Here is a 24,307-nt window from a genome sequence, read left to right as displayed (position 1 = left end):
AGGTGTGGTTGATTGATCCCGGAGGACACCAATCAGATCCACACCAATCACTGCCCGGAATGTGTGCGCGTGTGGCCGGGTGACAGGGGCGGAGAATGGAAGGCTATCACAGAGTCGCTCGTTGAAGGCTGCCCAATCGCAGCAGAGGCTGAGCTGAGTGACGGGCAGACGGCGCAATGGGTGGCGCGGAGGCGGAGCCGTAGGGGCGGGCTTTCGGTCCCGCTGTCGGCGGCCGGCGGGCAAGCGATTCCTGTCCCGGGTGGAGGCGGCAGAGCCGGAGCCGGGGGAGGGGGCAGCGTCTGTCTGACCGACCGCGGCGGTGCCCGCAGCTCCTCACCGGTGAGGGCGCCGAGCCAGGACTCCCGGGAGCGGGGCGTCGCGGAGCCAGGGGTCCCGGGAGCGGGGTGTCGCGAAGCTAGGGGCCCTGGTGTCGGGGGTTGGGACACTGAAGGCCCATCGGCTCTTCTGCCGTGGGGGTGCGGGAACTGGGGGTCTGCAAGGTGCTCGGTGTCCGCGACCCGGACTTGGCTCTCACACGGGGCAGCCAGCGTCTGAGCCGGGGGAAGGCCGGGTCGGGTGGGATTGGGTTCCGTGGGGCGGAGGCGTTTCTGAGCAGGCAGCCCGCCAGCGCCGGTGACATCACCGACCACCCTCCCCCGCCCGAGCCCCCTTCCCTCTCTCGCCCTCCCCTCGTCTCCACCGCGCCTTTTGTCCCGGCCGACCGAGCTCTGCTCTGCCCCGCCCCTCCCCGCCCCTCTGCGAGGGAGGGGACCCCGTCAGTGACTTCATTGAGTAGGTTTTTGGGGATTGGGGTCGGGTCCTCCGCAGAGGGAGGCGAGAGGAGCTCACTGCCTCTCCGGCCCTCACAAGCAATCACACCTGTCACAGGTACACACACTGCCATTCACAAGCGCCCGCTCGCACTCCCAGCCTCACTCTCACACGGCCATACAGCCACTCACAATCACCCAGACACTGCTGCACCTGCGAGCAGGTGGCCGCTGGACCCTCTCCTTTCACTCTCCACGCCTGGGGATCAGGGCCGGCTCCTGCTGCACCAGACAGGCCTTGCTGGGCAAGCTCCTCTGAGAGTCGAGCAGGTGGCTTCCAGAGCGGCCGCGCTCAAGCGAGCTCGGTGGAGCGATCAGAGGCGAGGGGCTTGGCTGGGCATGTTTAAGCGCACAGCGCTGTCCTGCCCACCCCCAGCAGCACCCCCACTACAGGCCCGAGGAGCTTTCCGGAGCTTCCCACACTTCTGGGGAGAAGACTTCTTAGCCAGCTTGATGTTTAAAATTCAGCTGGAGCCCTTAAAACTTCGAGCGTGGACGCTGAATGGGTTTGTAAAGTTTCGGTAAGTCCCTCCAGAGAAGGGCACTCATCCCCATATCAAGTCAAATACTCCACATCGGCTACCCCTCCATTGCCTACCTGCTGCCTCCACCTCTTCCTCATGTCACCCCATTACATGCAAGAACCCCCTTCCACCTCACCCTTACATTGAATGAACTGCCCCCCTTATCATTCATCTCTTATCTCAAACCCTTCAGGCATTATTTTCCACAAACCTCTCCTCCAATATTTTAACTCTCCACATCTCTCCCTTTCAACCCATCAGTAACCCATTTTCCACCTCAGCTGTTTTCATTTGTCTTCCCCAGTCCCCTCCATCACTACCTCATTTTCTATATCAACCATCCCCCCTCCCTATACCTCAACAGGCCCCCTCCCCATGTTTCATTCTTGCCTCTCCATTAACATCCTCCTCATTTTTCTCCATCAAAGGCAGTACCATGCCATGGGGCTCCTTTGTCATTTCAACACATGGCTTGTGGGTAGCGGGTGGGAAGGAGGGAGGAAAGGACAAGGGGGAAAAGGAAGCAGGTCCTGAAAGAGCTTGCCCTGTGTCTGTGGAGGCAAGAGAATTATGGGTCTGGAGCAGCCAGCAGGTGGGTACCAGGGAGGAAGCTAGCCAGGTGAAGAGGTAACACAGGGACAGCAAAAGGAGGGGGTGGGCCGGTGAACCGTTCCACTGGCCCTCTGCCTAGAGGCTGCCATAGTTCTCTGGGACACCCTCTTGGTGTGCTAGGGTTCCTTTCCAGACTCAGGGGAGAGAAAGTGTGGGCTGAGGCAGAGATGGCAGACCACCCCCAGTCCCTCTCAAACAGCTTTTATTGCCGCTTCCGAAAATGGCTGCACTCCCCCAGATGCTCTTTCTCTGCCTCCCCCATCCCCAGTCTCCCCCACAGGCGTGACATGCTGGTGGGGGGATATGGGGGTGTACCTGCCTTTACGGAGCCTTCTCTTCGTCAAAGTGAGGTGACTCCCAGAACCATGAGTCAATCCAGCCACCTGCAGCAGGCCTTGTGGGGGCAGGCACTAGGGCCATTGTCCCTGCCTACCTGGGGCCTTGGAGGCCTCCCCCTTACCCACTCACAGCCCTCACTCCTGCTAGGACACGCTGTACACCTCCCTGCTGTGAAGCAGTCAGAGGCAGAAAAGCAGGCCTCAGCTGTGGCTGCCAGCCCAGGACATTGCTAGAAAGACTCTGGTTCTCCCAGCTTTGGCAGGGGTTGGCCAAGTATCAGAAGGGCTTCTGGCCGCTCCCCCAAATAGCTCAAGCTACAGGAAAGTCCCCTTCTCTTCATATCCACCACAGACACATCAATGAAGGGAGATTAGCATGGAAGAATTAGAGCCCTGTGTTTCTGCCTCACATAACGAATGCTCTTGCACCCAGCTTAGAAGGGACTATCAGAGGAGTATGGGTCTGACAGTGGGCCAGATTCTAAACCACAGAGGCAGGTGAGAGGGAGGGACTTGTAGGGAAGGTATTGAGTAAATGGTCCAGTTGCCTCCTGACAGCTAGGGTTAAAAAAGGTCTTATCCCAAGATGCTTTTGTTCACTAACACTAGTGCTTAGGCAGCGCAGACAAGTCTTCACACACAGCTTAGTGTGTAGACACTGGGAAATGAGTAAAAGGAACTGTTGTCCTTGTTGGGGGAAGGACAGTGTCACTCCCTGCTAATGAGAGAGTTGGAAACAGCAGTTTCCAAAGGCTGTGAGTCACCCTCTGATCTGAGTCACACGTGAGGCTTAGCATAGTCTCGGAGGCGGGGGCAGGGAGGCCAGGGGTCTCCAATGACAGAGAGGACTTCAGACACCTATACCCTGACTCAGCCTGGTTGGCCAGGACAGCTGGCTGAAGACCCAGGCCTGTCCCCAATTCTGGGCCACAGCCCCAGCTGCCCTCAGCCCAGGCACTATGCCTGAGGTGTGGCGTAGGGAAACCATGATGCTCAGGTGACCTCACCCAGAACAGTGATCTTCACCAGCATCTGTACGTGGGTCTGTCAGTCCATGGTGCCACCTCACTCAGTAGCGCCTCTCTCAGAGGTCTTCAGTCTTGCCCAAGGACCTGGGCATCAGCCTAGCCCCAAGAAGTAGGCCACAACCTTCAGCTTCAGGCTGGGAAAACCTAGGAGCTGAGGAAGGAATCATGGAATTCTAGAATGTCAGAGTTGGAAGAGATCATCCAGTCCAAACCTTTCATTTTACAGATGGGAGGACAGATGCCCACAGAATAGGCATGACCTGCTGAAGGTCACACAGTGAGTCATTTAGGGATTTTAGGATCATCAGGAGCAGGGCTGGAGCAGAAGAGGATAGGGGCATCAAGAGTCGGTCCTGGGTTTCTTTCAGAAACAAGGAGACCAGTGCTGGTCCAGTGGCTGTGATGGGAAAAGATTATTACAAGATTCTTGGGATCCCATCGGGGGCCAATGAGGATGAGATCAAGAAAGCCTATCGGAAGATGGCCTTGAAGTACCACCCAGACAAGAACAAAGAACCCAGTGCTGAGGAGAAGTTTAAGGAGATCGCAGAGGCCTATGATGTGCTGAGCGACCCTAAGAAACGGAGCCTATATGACCAGTATGGGGAGGAAGGTAAGAGGGCAGCACTCCAGCCCAATCCTGGGCCCCTGTGCTTGGCAGGGTCCCAGGTGAACCAATTCTCCTAGCAGGGAACTGGAGGCTGAGGAGGGGTGAGGGAGGCAAGTGTTCCCAGCACTGACACCCAGAGGAGAGAGATCACCCACTACCCGGCCTCAGCTTACCATAGTTCTCCCTGTCTCTCTCTGCCCCTCTCCCTCCTCAAGTCCAGGCCTTAGAGAGGTCTGAAGCTACAGCCAGAGGCCTTTCCCCTCCCTTCTTTCCTTCCCAACCTTATTAGTCCTGCCTGAAGTCCCTGCCATTTATTGGCTGATGGGGAAGGGTGGGGAGAAGGAGTGTGTGACTCTTGGAGGACAGTGCATTTACATTCATCAGCATAAAAGTCTGGCTCTTAGCAACCTGGGAATTAACCACTGGAGCTCTGAGCAGAAACATTTGTCCCTTCCCTGTATCTCCCCACCCACTTCAGGCCAGCAGAACAGGGGTGGAGCTTTGCCTCTCAGAGGAAGTGGCAGGGACCCAAGGATGGAGCGGGAACTGCTGCTGGCATCTTACCCCCTCCCTGGAGTAGCTGGTGGCCACGCACAAGGCAGGCGGCAGGAAAGGCCCAAATAAAGCCTGTGAGAGGGTGGCCCCTCCCAGCACATCCCACGGGCATGATGTAGCTGCTAATTCTGGGCCGGCCCCTCAGGGCCGCCTGCCACCCGCCAGCCACAGGCACCTGTCAGGCTATATTAAGAGACATTGTCACAGCTGAGGACTCTCCTTCCTGGGAGGAACTATCCCTCCTCCCCAGTGGCATCCACCTTTCTTTCACATTCTCTTCCTCTTTGCCCTCCCCACCTTATCCTCAAAACTAAATGGGCTAATGACATGTACTGTACCTGATTTAAAGCAGGTGCTCAGAAGAATGTTCTTTTCTTCCCCACCTCCTCACTCTGTGTTCCATGCCCCTCTGCCCCTATCCTCTGTGCACCCCAGTCCTCCCAACCCCTTCTTCTTATTCTCCATGCTGCTAGTTCCTGTTCACCTTCTAGACTTGCCAACTCCCAGACCACCAGGCACCTGCTGGAATCCCCAGTATTCTCCCAACAAAGAAACTGTTCTCTCTGGAATGGAGGGATGGGAGTGGTAGGGGTGGGGAAGAGGGAAGCAGTGCAAACAACACGCCACCCTGTGACCTGCCTCCGAACTGCACCATTCCTCCACTCTGTTTAGGAAGAAGGTGGCAGCTGGGAGAGCTACCTGGAAACTTCACCCCTCCTGCATGACCATGCCTAAGTAAAGGGCAATGCTCAGTCCCTCGGCCCAGGCATCAGGTTCTGATGCGGATCCCCATCCCAGGAGGGTCCCTGAGGATGCAGCATGGCCTTCAGAGGACCTCCAAGGCCTGGGAAGGGAGAAGCAGACTTGGAAATGTTGATTATATTTCTGTCCACCCTGCCCACCACCCCACCCCCACCCCCATCCCCCGCCAACAGGCAGCCAGAACAGTTGCGCAGACTTGGTGTGCAACTCTGGCTGGGGACAAGTTGTTCCCAGCTTGAAAAGGAGTGGTAGTGGTAGAGGAGGAATCCCTACAGAGAGAATTATCCCCTCCTATCATCATCAGTCCAACCTCCCTCCCTCTCTCACTAAGCTCTGCCAAGCTTCCTGAACTTGCTTGATAGACAGCCCCTCAACAGAAGGAAAGAACAGACCCTAAGTCTTGGAGGAGAGGTGAAAAGGTAGCTGCCACAGGTCCCTGAACTGCCCGCCACTTGGCCTCTCTAATGAAACCCAAATCTGCCCTTCTGGTCCCAGGAAATAAGAGGCTAATTTAGGCTCAGGCTTTCTACGGCCAATTGAAATACTAGAAAAAAGGCCAGAGAGAAGTGTCCCTTCCCGTAGCCTGGGCCCCACCCCTGAGTCTATATATTCTGGATCAGTTCTCAGTGTTAATCCCATCTGCTCACCCCCCACTACCCTCATCCCACCACCACCCCCATGAAAGTTGTCTTCAGGAATCTGAGCCCCTTAGACAGGACCTGACTGCAGAGAGAGCAGCTGGGGTTACCACCTGCAATGTGCCAGCCCATTCATGCATTTAGGTTGCTCAGCATTAGGTATGGGGCGTAGAGGGCTTGGTGTTGTATAACTCCAGGGCGCGCCATTCCCATTGTAGTCTATGTCTTACAATGTGTGAATGACACTCCCTGGAGCTGTGCAACACTGTGAGCACAGTGTGGGAACAAACTACTTGAAAATCTTTTCCGCAAAAATAGCTCTTCATCTCCAAGTTAGTGAGCTTTGCTGCTTTTGGGGGGCCCTCCTGATTTCTCTTTTGGGCAGGAGTCAGGGAAAGAGGAAACACTGCTTGAAGCAGAGTGAAATTAGGCTTCCTCCTGGACTGTATCCCCACCTCATTTGGGACAGGTCACTTACTAGCCCCCAGTGTAGTCAAATCCTGTATGACTGCCTCTTACCCTGTGTGTCTTTGGAGATAAGCAAAGATTTGGGAGCCAGGTATGACTTGCAGTGTGACATAAGGCCAGCCGCTTAAGGCTTTGTGAAACATTTTCAGGCCATGAGTATCTAGAAAAGATTACAGGACTGGAAGTCACGTCCTCTGAGTCATCTAGACCTGGCTTTTCCACCTATTGGGCAACCCAGCCTCTTTGAACTTCAACTTGTGTATTATTACTAAATGTATAATTTACAGTGGAAATTAATCTTGCTGGAAGCTTTTCTTACTCTGTTAGCGTGGCCCTCTCTGCGGGAGCTCAAGTTTGCTTCCTTGTCTAGGCCCATGAGCTGGGAGCTAGAGGGCAGGGGGAAGAGACTGGGTGGGGCTGGGACGAGCCACACTACCCCTAACTTCTCCTCCCCTCTAGGCCTGAAGACCGGCGGTGGGACATCAGGTGGCTCCAGTGGCTCCTTTCACTACACCTTTCATGGGGACCCCCACGCCACCTTTGCCTCCTTCTTTGGTGGCTCCAACCCCTTCGATATCTTCTTTGCCAGCAGCCGCTCCACTCGGCCCTTCAGTGGCTTTGACCCAGACGACATGGACGTGGATGAAGATGAGGACCCATTTGGCGCCTTTGGTCGCTTTGGCTTCAATGGGCTGAGCAGGGGTCCGAGGCGAGCCCCAGAGCCGCTGTACCCTCGGCGCAAGGTGCAGGACCCACCCGTGGTGCACGAGCTGCGGGTGTCGCTGGAGGAGATCTACCACGGCTCCACCAAGCGCATGAAGATCACCCGGCGGCGCCTCAACCCCGACGGGCGGACCGTGCGCACCGAGGACAAGATCCTGCACATCGTCATCAAGCGCGGCTGGAAGGAAGGCACCAAGATCACCTTCCCCAAAGAGGGCGACGCCACGCCTGACAACATCCCCGCCGACATCGTCTTCGTGCTCAAGGACAAGCCCCACGCGCACTTCCGCCGAGATGGCACCAACGTGCTCTACAGCGCCCTGATCAGCCTCAAGGAGGTGGGCCCAGTCAGGCTGTGTGCTCGTGCTGGGAGGGGGACAGGGACGTTCCCTTCCCTGCCACCAGCTGGCGCATTCTTCCCGGCTTCAATCGTCCTCCTCCCTTCCCGCTCACTCTATCCCACCTTCTCACTCTCTGCCTCGTTTTCCCCAGGCGCTGTGTGGCTGCACCGTGAACATTCCCACCATTGACGGCCGAGTGATCCCTTTGCCCTGCAATGATGTCATCAAGCCAGGCACCGTGAAGAGACTCCGTGGGGAGGGCCTTCCCTTCCCCAAGGTGCCCACCCAGCGGGGAGACCTCATTGTCGAGTTCAAAGTTCGCTTCCCAGACAGATTAACCCCACAGACACGACAGATCCTTAGGCAGCACCTACCCTGTTCCTAGGCTCTGCCCCAGCCAGTCCAGAGTCTACCACAGCAATACCCACCACACTCGCCCCACCCAATGTGCACCCAGCTTGATGTCCACTGGACACTGGCAACTTTTTCTAAAATGCAAAAAAGCCACTGGTTTTCAGGAAAACTTTCCTGTCCCTGACCCCTTTCAGAGCTGGGCTGCCTTGGGGAAGTGGGAGGGTGGTGGGGAGAGCTAGCCCAGGCCAGGGGTCAAATTCCATGTCACTAATTTTGAATCCAGTTCCCACTCCAGTGGCTGGAGAGTGACCTGAGTGCTACTTGAAGATATAGAGATTCCTTGTCCACGCCTGTAAATAGCATGTCCTCCTTGCCCTCTCAGCTTTACTAATACCTTTCTTCTCCTTTCCCTTTGGCTTCCTCCTGTTGGGGGAGGAAGAGGATAGAAAGTACACTGCTTTCCCACCCCACCCCGAGGTCCACAGTGTCCAAGGTTATCGCACACATATTCATGCACATGAAGCACTCATCTAACGCTGTCTGTGCAGCTCTCTGGGAGATGAGAGGAGAGGAGATAGGGAAGGTCCACAACCTGTGAACAGGACCATTGAGCACAAGACACTTTTCATTTGGGGCAGTGAGGTGAACTAACCCTCAGCAGCCCCCTGACAGCTGCCCTGCCTATACCCTGCAGAGCTGGAGGTTCTGCCCTCCCTGCTGCTCTCAGGAGCCTTCAGGGATGGAGTGAGGGGAGGAGGACCTGAAGTATTAAGGTTAAGAGGTGTGCGGGGGAGCATCTCCCAGCCTTCATCAGGAAGGGAAAGGGCTTTGGGGTCAGGTGGCAGCTATTCCGCACCAAGAGATTCAGGGTCACAGGTTTCTCCCCACACTTCTGAACTCAGGGCCTAGCCACCCCCAAACTTGCAAATCCCACTTTTGTGATATGTGAAGCTACTTATTTCTTACCCTTTTTGGAGGCTGCGTGGGGAATTTCCAGCCCGTTTATGCCTGTGTGACCCCACCCCACTCCCACAGTTGTATAAAGGTCAAATAGGGAAGGAGCTGGGGAAGACTGCTTCAGCGAGGTCCTGGGGTAGGGTCTTTAGGTTTTCTCACTTTGACAAAGCCCCTGAATGTTTTTATAGTAGGTTTTTTGTATTTTTTTTGTAATGGCAGTATTATGAAAAAAATAAAGTATTTTAAAAATACAGCATCTGAGCAGGAGCAACGAACTTGGGACGGGGGTGGGTGAGCAGTGCCACTGTTGACCTCCCTTCATGGCCCTGGTCACCTTTGAGAAGCCCCAGCAGGCCTTCAGTATAAGCTAGAGCTGACACCTTCCTTCCTCTAAGCTCAGATTCCTGGGATTCTCTAACCTTATGCCACAAACACAGCACAGAGATAGCACTCAGCTATTAGAAGAAACATCTGTTTGGGAAGGAAAAATATCTCTGGTTAGGGGAAACAGAGGCCATCTTCTTCAGAAGATGTGCTAGCATGAGAACCGATAGTTTTTCTCTTCCTGTCTAAATTTTCTGTATGAGTCAGAGAAGTTTTTCTCCTTGGAGGGGATGGAGGAGGACTTTTCAGCTAACTAGAAGGGACACATTTCCAAAGACAGAGCCTGGAAAGTAGAGAGGGTACCTGCCATCCTTGGCCCATGCTGGTGGGGCCTTGCTAGGACACAGGCTTCCTGGGAAGCACTGAACACAGTTGCTGATCCTTGAATCTCACGATTTGCTGGGGATGTGTCCTGGTCTCTGACCCACCTGTCCCTGCTGAGACAACTCTGGCCCTCAGGGCCTGTGTGATGGCTACACGATGGGGTGCTTGTCCCTTTCCTTAGCTCTTAGAACTACAGGGAGCCCTGTAGTTGCAGAAATGCCCATCTGTGGACTCTGCCTGGGCCTGGAGTTTCTTCTGGGGCTGACTTTCTTCTGAGCATGAAGTCAACATCTTCTCCAGGATCAGACCCATGACAGTCATGCCCTCTTAAGCCCAATGTCTCCTGTGCCATGAAGACAGCATTGCCTTCAGGTAGGCCTGGGCTCCAAACAGAGGCTGACACTGATTAGGCTCTTACAGAGACCTTCTTGCCCTTGCCTTTTTGCCCAGGACAAACACACTAAGAAAAAGCCATCCCTGAAACATGGTGGTTGAGAGAAAAAGATGAACTGAGGAAGGGGCCATGATTGGACCTCTGTCACCTTAATGGTTTTATGGGTTCAAGGACCTTGAGAGGGAGGTAAGCTGTATCTCTGCCACACTCAAAACATACCACTGGGGCTTCTAATGCCTGTTTAATGCCTGAATCAAGGGAAAAAAGCTTCCAATAGGTATTTGGGCAGTTCCTAATTCACTGAGGATGCTGAATTTCCAGTTTCCAAGCAGCTGCTGGGCTTCCCAGGAGGGGACAATGAATAGTTGTCAGCAAACTATGAGCAATACACATCTATAGGGACCCTAGTCTAATAGATCTACCCAACTTCCTGCCCAAGTAAATCTTTAGGGTGTTTTCCAGTTGCTTCCTGTCTAGGTTCTCTCTTGAACATATTGATAAGTCACTTCCTAACCTGTCCCCCAAGTGACTCAAGTCATTTTTGTCTCTTCTGAAGAATCAGTTCCCAAAGCCTTCACTGGATAGCTTTCTAAACTCCTTGATAGGTTACCTTTGGGGCCCTCAGATCCTTCACTAGGTCATTCCCCAGCTGGGACTTTTCTGGGTCCTTCACATGGAAGCTTCTTGAGTGCCCGATCAAATCTTCCTTAGATTCTTTCTGCTTTGACCCGTAAATACCTAGAGGGCTGTGAGAATCTATGATTGTTCCTTAGTTGAGATGTGTCTGTTAGCTTCCTTGAGGCTGCATCAGTGCCAGAGACTCTTGGATCCTGCAGGCCAGGACCCACCGGTGTTACATGAGGCTCTTTCAAAGGTGGTGCTCTAGTTGGTTCCAAATATAATTGCTTACAGGAAATTTTTTAGGAATAATGGAAAATGGCATATAGGCCTAGGAGACCAGGCTGTACTGAAAAAGGCTGGGAGCTGGAAGACTAAATGCTTCCTAAGATCTTTGGATCACAGAGAGTAAAACCCAGAAATTCTCAATCTGCTTCTGCAACAGAGGTTGAATTTCATTTGGGGTAAGAGACTGTACCTCGTTATGGATCCTAGGAAAGGATACTCCAGAAGCCTTAATCTGGGTGGAAGAGAAGGTAATAGGAGTAGGAATGAGGATCGAAGGTGGGCCCAAGGTAGGAGCTAAGAATGAAACAGAGTTTGGGGCTGGGGAAGCAGTAGGGAATATTTAGTCTGCATTTAAACTGGGGGGTGGGGTGGGCATTAGACATTAGACTGAATAAAACAAAGGGAGACTATAGTGCAGAATAATCACCAGAAAACAGGACAGTAGCCACTAGTGAATCACTGTGCAAAGAGGAGAGACCCTAGAAGAGTTTATTACATTCCTGCTGCAAATGATCTTCCCAGGTTTGGGGATTTGGGAGCTGCTGAGCACTGTGCAGCTGCTCTGATTTATCTTTGGTGTCTTACAGTGGTTGGGAACCTGTGGTGTCCTTCATGTCAGCAAGTGACTCTAAAATAGTCCCAGAAGAATATATGTATATATCCCTTCAGTGAGGATTGGGAGACTCATTGAGTCCAATCATTTAATGAAACTTCGGTTTAGTTACTGGCTGGCCACTAAGCTAAGAGGCAGACACTTCAGTGGCCAGACACAATAAAGAATTTAGACTTTACAGAATTAGTTCATCAAATTCACTACACAAACAACAACAATGACAACAAATAGCAACAACAACAAACTGTGAAAAGAGGGGAGAATTTGATTTCCATACATCCCATATTATATAATTTAAAATGTCCAGTTTTCAATAAAAAGTATAAGACATGCAAAGAAACAAAAAAATATGACCCATACACATACATGATGGGTGGGGAGGGGAGCAATCAACAAAAAGTGACCCTGAGGAAGTCCAGACATTGAACTAACTAGACAAAGACTATAAATCACCTACTTAAAACGTATTCAAAGAACTGAAGACAACTATGTCTATAGATTTAAAGGAAAGTGTGAAAACAATGGTTTACCAATTAGATTTTATCAATAAAGAGATAAAAATTATTTAAAAAAAAATAACCAAGGGCCGGCCCATGGCTCACTCGGGAGAGTGCGGTGCTGATAACACCAAGGCCACGGGTTCGGATCCCATATAGGGATGGCCGGTTAGCTCACTGGGTAAGCATGGTGCTGACAACAGCAAGTCAAGGGTTAAGATCCCCTTACCAGTCATCTTTTAAAAAAAATAAAATAAAATAAAAAAATAACCAAGTAAAAACTCTGTAGTTGAAAAGCATAATGACTGAAATTTAAAAAAAAAAAAAAAAAAAAAAAAAAATCAATAAGGGCCGAGCCCGTGGCGCACTTGGTAGAGTGCTGCGCTGGCAGCGCGGCGACGCTCCCGCCGCAGGTTCGGATCCTATATAGGACTGACCGGTGCACTCACTGGCTGAGTGCCGGTCACGAAAAAACGAAAAAAAAAAAAAAAAATCAATAAGAGCTCAAGAGCATATTTGAGAAGGCAGAACAAAAATCAGTGAACTTGAAGATGAGTCAATTGAGATTATCCAATATGAAGAAAAGAAATAAAAAAGAATGAAGAAAAATGAACAGAGTCTATGAGGCCTGTGGGACACCATCAAACATAACAATATATAAATCATGGAAGTTCCAGAAAGAGAGGAGAGAGAGAAGGGACAGAACTATTTGAAGAAATAATGGCTGAAAACTTCCCAAGCTGGATGAAAGCCATCAGCCTACACACCCAAGAAGCTCAATGAACTCCAAGTAGATTAAGCAGAAAGAGATCCACACCTAGACAGATCATGATTAAACAGTCAAAAAACAAAGACAAAGAGAGAATCTTGAAAGAGGAAGAGAAAAATGACTTATCACATAGAAGGGATCCTCAATATGATTAGCAGTTGATTTGTCATCTAAAGCCATGGAAATCAGAAGGCATACTCAAAGTGCTAGGGGGAAAATTCTATACCCAGCAAAACCATTGTACTAGTCCATTTTGTGTTGCTATAACAGAATTACCTGAGACTGGGTAATTTATAAAGAACAGAGGTTTATTTGGCTTACGATCTGGGACAGCTGCATCTGGCATGGGCCTCAGGCTGCTTCTACTCATGGCAGAAAGTGGCAGGCAGCCAGAAGGTATAACCAGATCACATGGCAAGAGGAAGCAAGAGAGAGAGAGGAGGTGCCAGGGTCTTTTAAACAGCAAGCTCTCGCGGGAACTAATAGAGTGAGAACTCACTCATTAATCCCCCCTCCCCCAGGGAGAGCATTAATCCATTCATGAGGGATCCACCCCCCATGACTCAATCACTTTCCAACACTGACACATTGGGGGTCAGATTTCCACTTGAGTTTTGGTGGGGACAACACATCCAAACTTCATCAACTATCTATCAAAAAATGAAGGAGCGGGGCAAGGAAAAGAAAAAAAAAAATGAAGGAGCAACCTGAGCCATAAGGGGAAGCCACAGGCCTCAGCCACGCCCCCCTGCTGTCTGCAACCAGGCCAATGAAGGAGCCACCCGTGGGCCAGCCCTGTCCCCATTTCCTCTCCCTTTCCCCTTCTTCCTCTGCCTCCCCATCTGCAACAACATCTTAGAATGTAATAATAACAATAATAATAAAATAATTAATTAAAAGAAGAAAAATTATTTAATAATAAAATTTTGAGGAAAAAGAAATGAAGGAGCAATCAAGACATTCCCAGATAAACAAAAACTGAGAGAATCCATTCCTAATAAATCTGCCCTACAAAAAATACTAAAAGGAGTTTTTCAGGCTGAAATAAAAGAAACTAAATAGTAACTCAAATCCACGTGAAGAAATAGAGCACTAGTAAAGGTAATTATAGAGGTAAATATAAGACAGCATAGATGTATTTTTGTTTGTAACTCTTTTTTCTCTTATGTTGACTTAAAAGTCACCTGCATAAAACAATATTAATAAATCTGTGTTAATGGGAACACAACATGAAGACGTAATTTGCATGTCCAAAAGAGCACAAAGGAAAGAGAAGGAAATGGGGTGAATTTTTTAGTATACTTATTGAAATTCAACAAAAATAGTTGAAGATTTCAATACCCTGCTTTCTACAATGGAACAACTAGGCAAAAGATGAATGAAATAGACTAGAAATCAACTAGATCTAACAGACACGTATAGAGCACCCACCTAATAGTAATGGAATACACATTCTTTTCAAGTACACATGGAACATTCTCCAGCTAAACCAAATATTAAGTTCTAAAAGAAATCAGTAAACTTAAAAGGACTGAATCATACAAAGTACGTTCTCTGACCACAATGAAATGAAATTAGAAATCAATATGAGAAGGGAGTTTGGGAAATTCAAAATCACATGGAAATTACACAAAACACTCCTAAATGACCAACAGGTCAAAGAGAAAATCACAGAGAGAATTAGAAAATACTTATAGATGAATGAAAATGAAAACACAACATACCAAAACTTATGAGATGTAATGAAAGCAGTGCTCAGAGGGAAACATATAGCTGTAAATGCCTACATTAAAAAATAATAATAAAGAAATCCATAACCTAACTTTACACCTTAAGAAACTAGAAAAAGAAGAGCAAAGTAAACCCAAAGCAAGCAGAAGAAAGAAAACAATGACAAAGACTAGATAAGAAATAAATAAAACAGAGAATAGACAAACAATAGAGAAAAATCAATAAAACCAAAAGTCGGTTGTTTGAAAAGATGAACAAAATTAACAAATTTTTAGCTATATTGACTAAGAAAAAAAAATAGAGAATCTACCATTGTGTTCAGATAAAAAAAAGAAAAAAATTGAGGAGACATGTCAAATTAATAAAATCAGAAATGGAAGTGGCAACAATACTACCAACTTTAAAGCAATAAAAAGGATTATAAGATAATAGATGAATAAGTGTATGTCAATAAATTAAATAAAGGAAAGGGAAAAATTCCTTAAAACATACTGTGATGGTTAATTTTGTGTTGATTGGGCCACTGGATGGCCAGATATTTGGACCAACATTATTCTGAGTGTTTCTGTGAGGGTGTTTTTGGATGAAATTAACATTTAAATCAGTAGACTGAGTAAAGCAGATTGCCCTCCCTAATGTGGGTGGGCTTCATCCAGTCAACTGAAGGCCTGAATAAAACAAAAAGGCTAACCTTCCCCCAAGTAAGAGAAAATTCTCCCTGATTAATGGCATTCAAACTAAGACCTTGGCTTTTTTCCTGCCCTCAGACTCAAACTAGAACATCACCTCTTTCTGGGTCTCAAGCCTGCCAGCCTTTAGAATGGAACTATACCATCAATTCTGCTTTTCAGACCTTTGGACTCATACTGGAACTAAATCATTGGCTGTCCTGATTTGCTAGCTTGCCAATTCACCCTGTAGATCATGGAACTTGACAGCCTCCATAATTACGTGAGCCAATTCTTTATTATCTATCTATCTATCCATCCTATTGGTTGTGTTTCTCTGGAGAACCCTGACTAATACACACACAAATAACCTAAACTGACTCAAAAAGAAATAGAAAATCTCAACAGACCTATATAACAAGTAAAGAAGTTAAATCAGTAATCAAAACCCTTCCAACAAGGCTGGCTGGTTAGCTCAGTTGGTTAGAGCACAGTGTTCCAACACCAAGATCAGAAGTTTGGATCCCCATACCAGCCAGTTGCAAAAAAACAAAAAACAAAATCTTCCAACAAAGAAAAGTCCTGAACCTGAGGCTTCGCCAGTGAATTCTACCAAATATTTAAAAAAGAATTAACACCAATCCTTCTCAAACTCTTCCAAAAAACTGAAGAGAAGGAAAACTTTCTAACTCATTCTATGTCATCCCTACCATGATACCAGAAAAAGATATCATTAGAAAAGAGAATTACAGACCAATATCCCTTATAAATATAGATGCAAAAATCCTCAACAAAATATTGTCAAATCAAACTCAACAGCACATTAAAAGGATTATCCACCATAACTAAGTGAGATTCATACCAAGAATGGAGGGGTGGTTCAAGATAAGAAAATCAATCCAGGTAATATATCACATTAATAGAATAAAGGGAAAACCACAGGATTATTTCAGTTGACAAAAAGCATCTAACAAAATCCAATCTTTTATGATAAAAACTCAAAAAACTAAGAATAGAGGGAACATTCCTCAATATGACAAAAGGTATTTATGGAAAACCCACAGCTAGCAGCATACTCAATAGTGAAAGTTTCCCCCCTAAGATAAGGAACAAGACAAGGGTGCCCGCTGTCACCACTGCTATAACATTGTAATGGAAGTTCTAGCTAGAGCTATTAAAAAAGAAAAAGAAGACATCTAAATTGGAAAGGAAGAGGTGAAACTATCTCTATTCACAGATGACATGATCCTATAGAAAATCCCAAATAATCCACAAGAAAGATACCACAGATAATAACTGAATTCAACAAAGTTTTGGGGTACAAGATCAACACAAAAATATCAGTTGTGAAATTATTAGCTTTGATCTTGTAGTTTAAAATTGCAGGGAACTGGGGTAATCTTTTACTGAGCTGGATCTTAGAGAAAATGAATATTTAAACTTTAAAGTTTGCACATTTCATCATTGTCCTCCTAACATGAGTGCTTGTAACAAAATAAACAACAAAAATAAAATGAAAAACCAAAAACTACCTTTATCCATATGTGAAATTTTAGATGAGGCATACAGATTTCTTTAATGCTTCCCTCCCCTCCCCAAATGTCATCAAACTGCCTGTTATCTGGTGTCACCTCGTGTGTCAGAAGTTAATACTAAAAGGAAAGAAAGCACTTAAGTTTCACAGAAGCCGTTATGTTTGTAGTAATGGGTCATTGCCTACTAATGAACTCCATCACTGTACACAGAATGAAGAATAATGCATGTTAATTTCCTTGTATTAAAGATGCCGTGATTTGTAAAAAGTCTGTATTTTGCGGAATGTCTGGATTAAGAAGCATTACCAATAGGAATGGATCGATAGTTGAATAATGTTTTTTTTTTATACATAGTTATATAAAATACAGCCAGGAAAACTTAAATTACTTTTCTTTAAAAATATCTCACAATTTATGTTTTTTTTTCAAAGACTGATTTTAGATCAAGTCAAATTCCCATGTATCACTTAGTTATTTTTTGAGGTTAGAGAAATAATTTGTAAATATTTATTTAGACATTTGATATTTATTAAAGCAATTACTCACAATTGAAGTGAAAGACTCAGGAGAAAAGCCTTTTAAAAAGTTTTCTCCAGGTTTGTCAGGGTCACTCTAAAGATAAAAAGGTAACTAAGTCTTCTGTGAAATATCATCCATCCAATCTTGATGCTGTTGCAGATGGTGGTGACACAAGTTAATTGAGAAACTACTGCCAAATGGTGCACAATATCTTGTAACCCTGCCCCGGAGCCCCATTTCCTACCACGTACTAAGTCACGTGGTAACTTGGCGTCACTGCCCCTTGTTGCTGTGTGGTCGTCGGCCTCGCCAGGGTGCCTGGTGCTGATGGAGGTGTCATGGCCAGGATCGCTTCACCTTCTTTAATTGTTTTTCGAGTTTTAAAACTTCGATCCACCCCTATGAGAGCAAGTTGTTGTGGAAATATTTTGGTGTAAAATCATTCCAGAGTATGTAACATTAACTGATAGCTGCATGAGAGTGAGATTCGTGTTACTCTGGCTTTCTCGTCTCTGTTGACACGGTTGCACATTTCAAGTTACTACAGTGTGAAAACTGTGTGTTTAAAAAAAAAAACAAAATTAAAAAAAGAGATTGTGGCCTGGTTTTGTAAAAGTTTTAGGTAAAATTAAAATTGATTGTTTTAGGAATCATTATTGAAAACTTTCTGCAAATCATAAAGCTGTATCCAGGTGTTGAGCTTAGCCACTATGCACATTGTAATTACTCATTGTGGCTGTCCAGTTCTATGACGCATTCTGGCATTTTGTAAGCTGCTCTGACTAGCAATATATAGATTCATTTAATGTGTTAACATTGGTTAATAAATGTATTTTTAAAAAAAATATTAAAAAAATATATATATATATCAGTTGTGTTTTTCTATACACTACAAATGAACAATCCAAAAAGGAAATTAAGAAACAAGCGAGTCTATAGAGACAGAAAGTAGATTAGTGATTGCAGGGGCTGGGGAAGAGACAAATGGGGACTGTGTTAATGAGCACACCTCTTGTCGAGATGCTGAAAATGTTTTGGAATTAGATGGTGGTGATGATTGCACAACCTTGTGGGTATACTAAAAAACTACTGAATTGTACACTTTAAAGGGTTGAATTCTATGGTGAAATTATATATAGGGGGAATTATATCTTAATTTTTAAATAAATATTTTTTAAATGAATAAAATTCTATGGGTAAAAGGTTTCTATCCTGAGAGATGATGGGGTCAAGGTCCAGACACAAAGTGAGGTCTGGCTAGAGAACAAGATCGGAGTGTTCTCTGAAGGAAGAGGGGGAAAGGCAAATGTTAGGGGTGGAAGACAGTTGAATAAGAAAGGACACTATCAAGAAAGTAGGATTCGGTGGCCAAAAGACACCTGGTGGGGAGGGAAATAAAGAGACTGATTAACAAAGAGAAGCCCAGTCTTGAAAGTGAAAATGGGGGAGTTGGGAGTGGAGGTATCTAGTAGCAGAGACCCTGGTGGCAAAGTTGGAAAAGTCAGGGGTGAAGTCAAAGAAGGTTAATTGAAGAGAAAGGAAGACGGAGCAGGAAGAGAGCTCTGAAGATGGGAGAGATAAAGCTGTAGGAGGACAAGTAAAATAAGTCAGTGATAATATGGGGGCACGTGGTGAAGTGACCTCTAGTGGCAGAGAGGCAGCCAGTGATGGGAATAAAAATACTGATGTGGGAGTAGAGACCACTGGGAAGTTGGGGTACAATCAAAACAAGGGAGAGTGAAGAAGGCTGAGATGGGGTATGGTGTGGCAAGATGGGCCTCTGTAGGATCCTCAGGCTAACAGGTGGACAAATAAGGCAGTGTTGAGAGGGGTCAAACAGAGAGGTTTTCTAGAGGGTCTGGTGAGAGGGTAGAGGCCAAAGATATGGAGAGGACTCAGGCAGAGGAGCTGTGGAAGCCAAAGGGGACACGGAGGGAGCAGTGTCTCCCCCAGCCGCCCCAAACAGCAGGAGGTCAGCTTCTACAGTTGCTCTATTGTGATCCTCCCAGCTCAGATCTAGCTGCAAGCTGCCCTCGTCAAGAAGTTGGCCTAAATGGCTGCAAAAGACAGGAGGTACAAGCTGTAGCCAGGAGCAGAATGAGGATCGGAGGGTCCAGCAGGCCTGGCGGGAGTCACATTCCCCCACATCGTTGACTTCATGACACTTCCTTTATTCTTCATGCCAGAGCTTTCTTTCATATTCCCTTCCCTACGGGCTTCCCATCCCATGTCAACCCTGGCAGCATTAAGGCCCTGGGATTACATAGGCCATGCTAGGAAGAAGGGTACAGAAAAGGAGAAGAGATTAACCAATACCTGTTTTTCCAAAGCAAGCAGGTCCAGTGTCACATGAGCTCCTTTCTGATAAGCTCTCCAAGCTGGGAAACCAGGAGACTCAGTCACATGTGGTGAAGGCAGGAGTAAAGGGATCATAGAGGAGGCTGAGTAAAACAGACCATAGGAGGAGGCTCTTGGAAGACTAGACTCTGAGTGGGCCGGCCCGTGGCTCACTCGGGAGAGTGCGGTGCTGATAACACCAAGGCCCCGGGTTCGGATCCCATATACGGATGGCCAGTTCGCTCACTGGCTGAGTGTGGTGCTGACTACACCAAGTCAAGGGTTAAGATCCCCTTACCGGTCATCTTTTAAAAAAAAAAAAAAAAAAAAAAAGACTAGACTGTGAGAGCCCCGAGCTATGTACACAATGTCAAGTGGTCAATGACAACAATCAACAGGGTCAAGTATTTAACAACATATTATACTTAAAAGTGCTTTCTTACACATTATCCCCTATGATCTTCATAACCACGTTGTGAGGGATACAGGCCAAGTGTAACTCAAGGAGGAATCTGAGTCTCAGGGAAGTTAAACAATTTGTCCAAAATCAGGACTCAAAAGGTTCACCTCCAGATATTCCTTCCACTGCATCTCACGTGGCCGCCTAGTGGGCAAGACCCACTGGTCCTTCCCAGGGATGGGCAGAGCAGGGAATCTGACAAGCTTCTAGGTTCTGATTCCTATGAGCTTCCCCACTGAGAGCTTTGTTTTCTGAGAGGGACGGGCTCTAACAGCTGATATCCTGAGAGACTGTGAACAAGGGCCCTCCTGGCAAGTACAGATTAAGGTTAACCCTTGCGAGTTCTGGACTAAATAGACAGAACTGCTCCTCTTTGCTACTCTTCTTCCCTCTGCATTGATACTGAAAAGACAAGAAACGAATGACGGACTGGAACCCAATTCGCATTCTCCTCTCTCTAGGCAAGTTGCATACATTTATTATATATGAATAATATGATTTCTACATTGAATTAATGAATTTCTGTGTTCTTTCCTTGAAATTCATTTTTAAAATGGATTAAAATAGTTTCTATGTTTTCTTACTTGAAAAACCCAAATAAAGTTTTTCTGTATGTGATCCTCAATTGATTTTTAGTCAGTAGTCCTTTACTGAAAAGGGCAAAGAATCTCAGACCAACAAGTACATGTAAACTCTGTCTAACAGGATTTTATCTCGTGGGTACAGAGCTTAGACTCTATCATTTCAGCATTGCTCTCCAGATCAGCTCAAGCATAAAGGAAATACTTGACCCAGAGACACCTGAGAAGGGAAGGTGACTGATGAATGGCTCTTGGAGGACTCTGCTCTCCTGCAAGTACTCTGAACAATCTTAAGGATCCACCTAAGATACTATTTAGGGTCTACCTAAGACTCTCTCATTCATGAAGTCATTGTACTGTGGCACACCTCCCTACAGGGCTGTGCTAAAATTATGCCCAACCTAGAAATATAAAGTTTTGCTGGTTATCAGCACCACTAAGTATTAGTATTTAGACTTAACAAAGTAGAGGTGTTGAATCTAAGAACTGCACATAAAGCCAGGCATCCAAAAGGGCTATATCTTATATTGAAGAGGTAAACAGAAAAATCTGCATGCTAGCTACAAGAACTAACAAGAAAACCAGTCTGTCTCTAGTGACAGTAAGAATGGGGAGGAGAGACAGATTTGAGAAATAGACAAAATTGGGAAAACTAGGTAGAAAAGATTAATAATATTATTAATAATTTTCCCTAATCATTTATAATCATAGCCCTAGTCTCATGCCATTCTGGCATTTGAATTTATACCACATTCAGTCTGAGGGACCCCAATCCAAGAAATAAATAGGAATAGTTCTAGGTTGGTATTGTCCCCTAGCACATAGGAGAAACCATGGCAAATCATCTCAGACCAGGCCCTCCAGGATTTCCAAAGCTAAAGTTTAATCAAACATGAGCTCCTAATAAAATATATCGAACATATGAGGAAACAGACCTCCATGAGAAAGAATCAAGAGACTACAAATTGAAAAATAAGACATACACGGACTGCTGATGTTGAAATTATAAGAAATAGTATATGAAGTAAATACGTTTAAAGTGCTTTAAAATGTTTTAACTGAAAAGACAGAGATAAGCACTATGTAAAGCAGAAAGAAGGGTCATTTAGGTCAACCCAGACCTTCAGGGTAGGTTCCTGTATGTGAAAAGGACATGAGTTTTGCAGGGCCAGGGGCGGAATGAAGTGGATTGAATTGTGTCCCCCAAAGTTTAATGTGTTGGAGGCTTGGTCTCCACTGTGACAATGTAAAGAGGGTGGAAAGTCTTATTAAGGTAATTGAAAAGTGGGGCCTAGAAGAGGTGATTAGATTCTGAGGACAATGCTATAATAAATGGATTAATAATGGTGGTCATGGGCGTGTTCTAAGGACTTTAAAAGGACAGTATGTGAGAGTCTCTCTTTCTCTCTCTGCACCACCATTTCCTGCCATGTGAGACCCTTGCATTGCTGTAAAGCCACCACCAAAGAAGACCGTCACCAGATGTGTTCTCTGGACTTTGGACCCCAGCCTCAGAAACCGTAAACAGTATATTTCATTTTCTTACAAAGTACCCATTCCAAGTATTTTGTTATAAGCAACAGAAACAGACTAATACAGTTTCCAAGGAGATGATGCCTTAGTTGGGCTAGAAGGACAATTAAAAATTAGCCAGTGGAAAAAAGTGGTGAGAATATTCCAGACTAAGAAATCAAAATCATGAGCAAAGACATGAAAACACTGAACAGCATGGAGAAACTTCAAGCACCCTCTATCATCAGAATAATAAATGCAGAGCAGGAAAGGGCAAGATAAGCTGAAGAAGTAGAGGGAGATAGCAGGTGGAGGGCTCTGTATACCATGTAGGAAGTATGGCCTCACTGAAGTATGTTAAGTGGGAGGGAGTATCATGGTCAGTTTTGATTTAGGTAGATTGCTTTGGTAGTAGTGAGGGGAAAGGATTTAAGATGGACAAAGCTAGAGAAATGGAGATCAGCTAGGATGCTACTGAGGTCCTGGACTACCAGAGTGACAGTAAGGATGGGAAGAAGAGACAGATCTGAGAAAGAGCAGATAAAATTAGCAAAAGCTGGTGACTACTTATAGGAAGGATGAAGGGGAAGCAGTGTAGAATGGCTCCTATGTTTCTTGCCTGGGTGACTAAGTGATATTCATTTGGGGAATATAACAGGAAGAGTAGGTTGGGACAGAAGAAGATAATGCCGTAAATGATGAAGATGTTAGGCCTGAGGTACATGGAAATCAAGCTCAGGGATGTTTAGTCAGCAACTGGATTTATGAGATTGTAGCTCATAGGAGAAGTCAATACTGAAATAATTAACCACACAAGTGGCTAACTCACCTAAGAAGAGAGAGAAGCACAGTGACCCAAGCTGGAACTCAGGGTTAGGAAATAATCTGAAATTCAAGACAAGTCTTGCCCTCCAAGTTTGTTATGCTTTCTATTCCTACAATTTATGATATCAAAACCACTTCCTGGAATTGTAAAAGAGCTGCCATTATAAATGATTGTCCCCTTTCTAAGAAAAAAAATGACTGCTCATATTTAATACTTGTGCAGGGCTGGCGCTGGTGGCGCCGAGGCCACGGGTTCGGATCCTACATGAGGATGGCCGGTGCGCTCACTGGCTGAGTGAGCATGATGCAGACAACACCAAGCCAAGGGTTACAATCCCCTTACCGGTCAAAAAAAAAAAACCACTTGTGCATTGGACTCTCTTTTGAGTGAATAAAAAGGAAAGGGTTTGGTGCAATTCCTGATGCGGTGTGTGTTGTTTTTCATGCCACCATTTGTGAATTGTAATTGTGGTTTCCCATTCCATTGTCATAACTGGGCAGAAAAAAAAATCAATTAAAAAAGAAATAGTTAAGAAAAAAAAAAAAAAAGTTTATAAGCAAATACAATTATGTACAGACGTTAAGCAAGTCTTATGGTATCAAAAAAATTGGAAACCATCTAAAAGTAAAAACAAAAAACTAAGAGTATTTAAATTAATATGGTATAACTATTTCAGAAAATATTATAGCCATTAAAAATGATGTTTAGGAAAAGTTTACAGTGTGTAGAAAAGGTTTATGATAAAGTCTTAACTGCTTTCATACCTTTAAAAAAGACCCTACATATTATTTCAACAATGTAAAAATATGAATAACAAAGTCTAAAAAGAAAAATGAATTAAATTTCTATGGAAATTGTTTCAAGACTGGAAGTTGATGGAATTCTTCCTTCTACCTTTTCATATCTTCCCAGTATATAGTATAATCATAATGGGAAAAACTAAAAGAAGTAACAGTATTTCCTACCAACTGTAGTGGGACATAGCTAGAGTTCCTGCCAAACATAGGACCTGACAAATAGAAGCTTCTCAAAAATTGCAGTAATGTACTAATACCTGAGATTTGAAGGCAGTTACCTAGATGTTCCTCCCTTCTAGAATCTTGCGGCCTGTCCTGTCTGCTAGAAGCCTCATCACAGCTCAGCCTCCAGAGGCAGGACACATGGATCTGCCTCTGCCCTCGGGACTCGGTCTCATCTCTGGCCACTGACGCTCTGCCCCATGGGCCTTTTGGGAGCTCCCACCCTCCATTTCCACTGGCCTGCCACCGAAACCATGGCCCCACATCTCCCTTCGACACTCTGAAGCGACTCCCCCAGGACTGTGGGCATCAATCATCCCTCCTGTGGTCACCCCCCACAGAGAGTTTGAGAAACTGACATCTCACAGAGGAGAGGCTTTGTGAGATCTCGTTGTCCTTTTGAGCATTCCTGTCATTTCCAGGACACTGGCCTCTCAGGGGCACTGGACAAGACCGTTCCAAGCCGATGTGGCAGCGGGAGCTAGGCAGCTG

General features: G+C 46.0%; 1 protein-coding gene across 1 annotated transcript; it reads left to right on the top strand.

The window, feature by feature from the left end:
* Positions 1-3,299: 3,299 nt before the first annotated feature.
* DNAJB5 (DnaJ heat shock protein family (Hsp40) member B5) lies at positions 3,300-8,993 on the top strand. The gene is made up of 3 exons (XM_063082626.1): positions 3,300-3,945; positions 6,825-7,426; positions 7,581-8,993. The coding sequence occupies exons 1-3, from the start codon at positions 3,735-3,737 to the stop codon at positions 7,812-7,814; spliced, it is 1,047 nt and encodes a 348-aa protein (XP_062938696.1). The 5' UTR covers positions 3,300-3,734; the 3' UTR covers positions 7,815-8,993.
* Positions 8,994-24,307: the final 15,314 nt, after the last annotated feature.

The sequence above is a fragment of the Cynocephalus volans genome, chromosome 17 (assembly GCF_027409185.1).
Source record: "Cynocephalus volans isolate mCynVol1 chromosome 17, mCynVol1.pri, whole genome shotgun sequence".
In the NCBI taxonomy this organism is placed as follows: Eukaryota; Metazoa; Chordata; class Mammalia; order Dermoptera; family Cynocephalidae; genus Cynocephalus; species Cynocephalus volans.
This window is presented reverse-complemented; position numbering and strand designations above follow the sequence as displayed.

Bases quoted from the DNA above. Each gene is read 5' to 3' on its own strand.
- DNAJB5 (XM_063082626.1), top strand. From the start codon at position 3,735: ATGGGAAAAGATTATTACAAGATTCTTGGGATCCCATCGGGGGCCAAT. The intron at 3,946-6,824 runs GTAAGAGGGCAG...CCTCCCCTCTAG, and splicing joins TGACCAGTATGGGGAGGAAG to GCCTGAAGACCGGCGGTGGG. The intron at 7,427-7,580 runs GTGGGCCCAGTC...CGTTTTCCCCAG, and splicing joins CCCTGATCAGCCTCAAGGAG to GCGCTGTGTGGCTGCACCGT.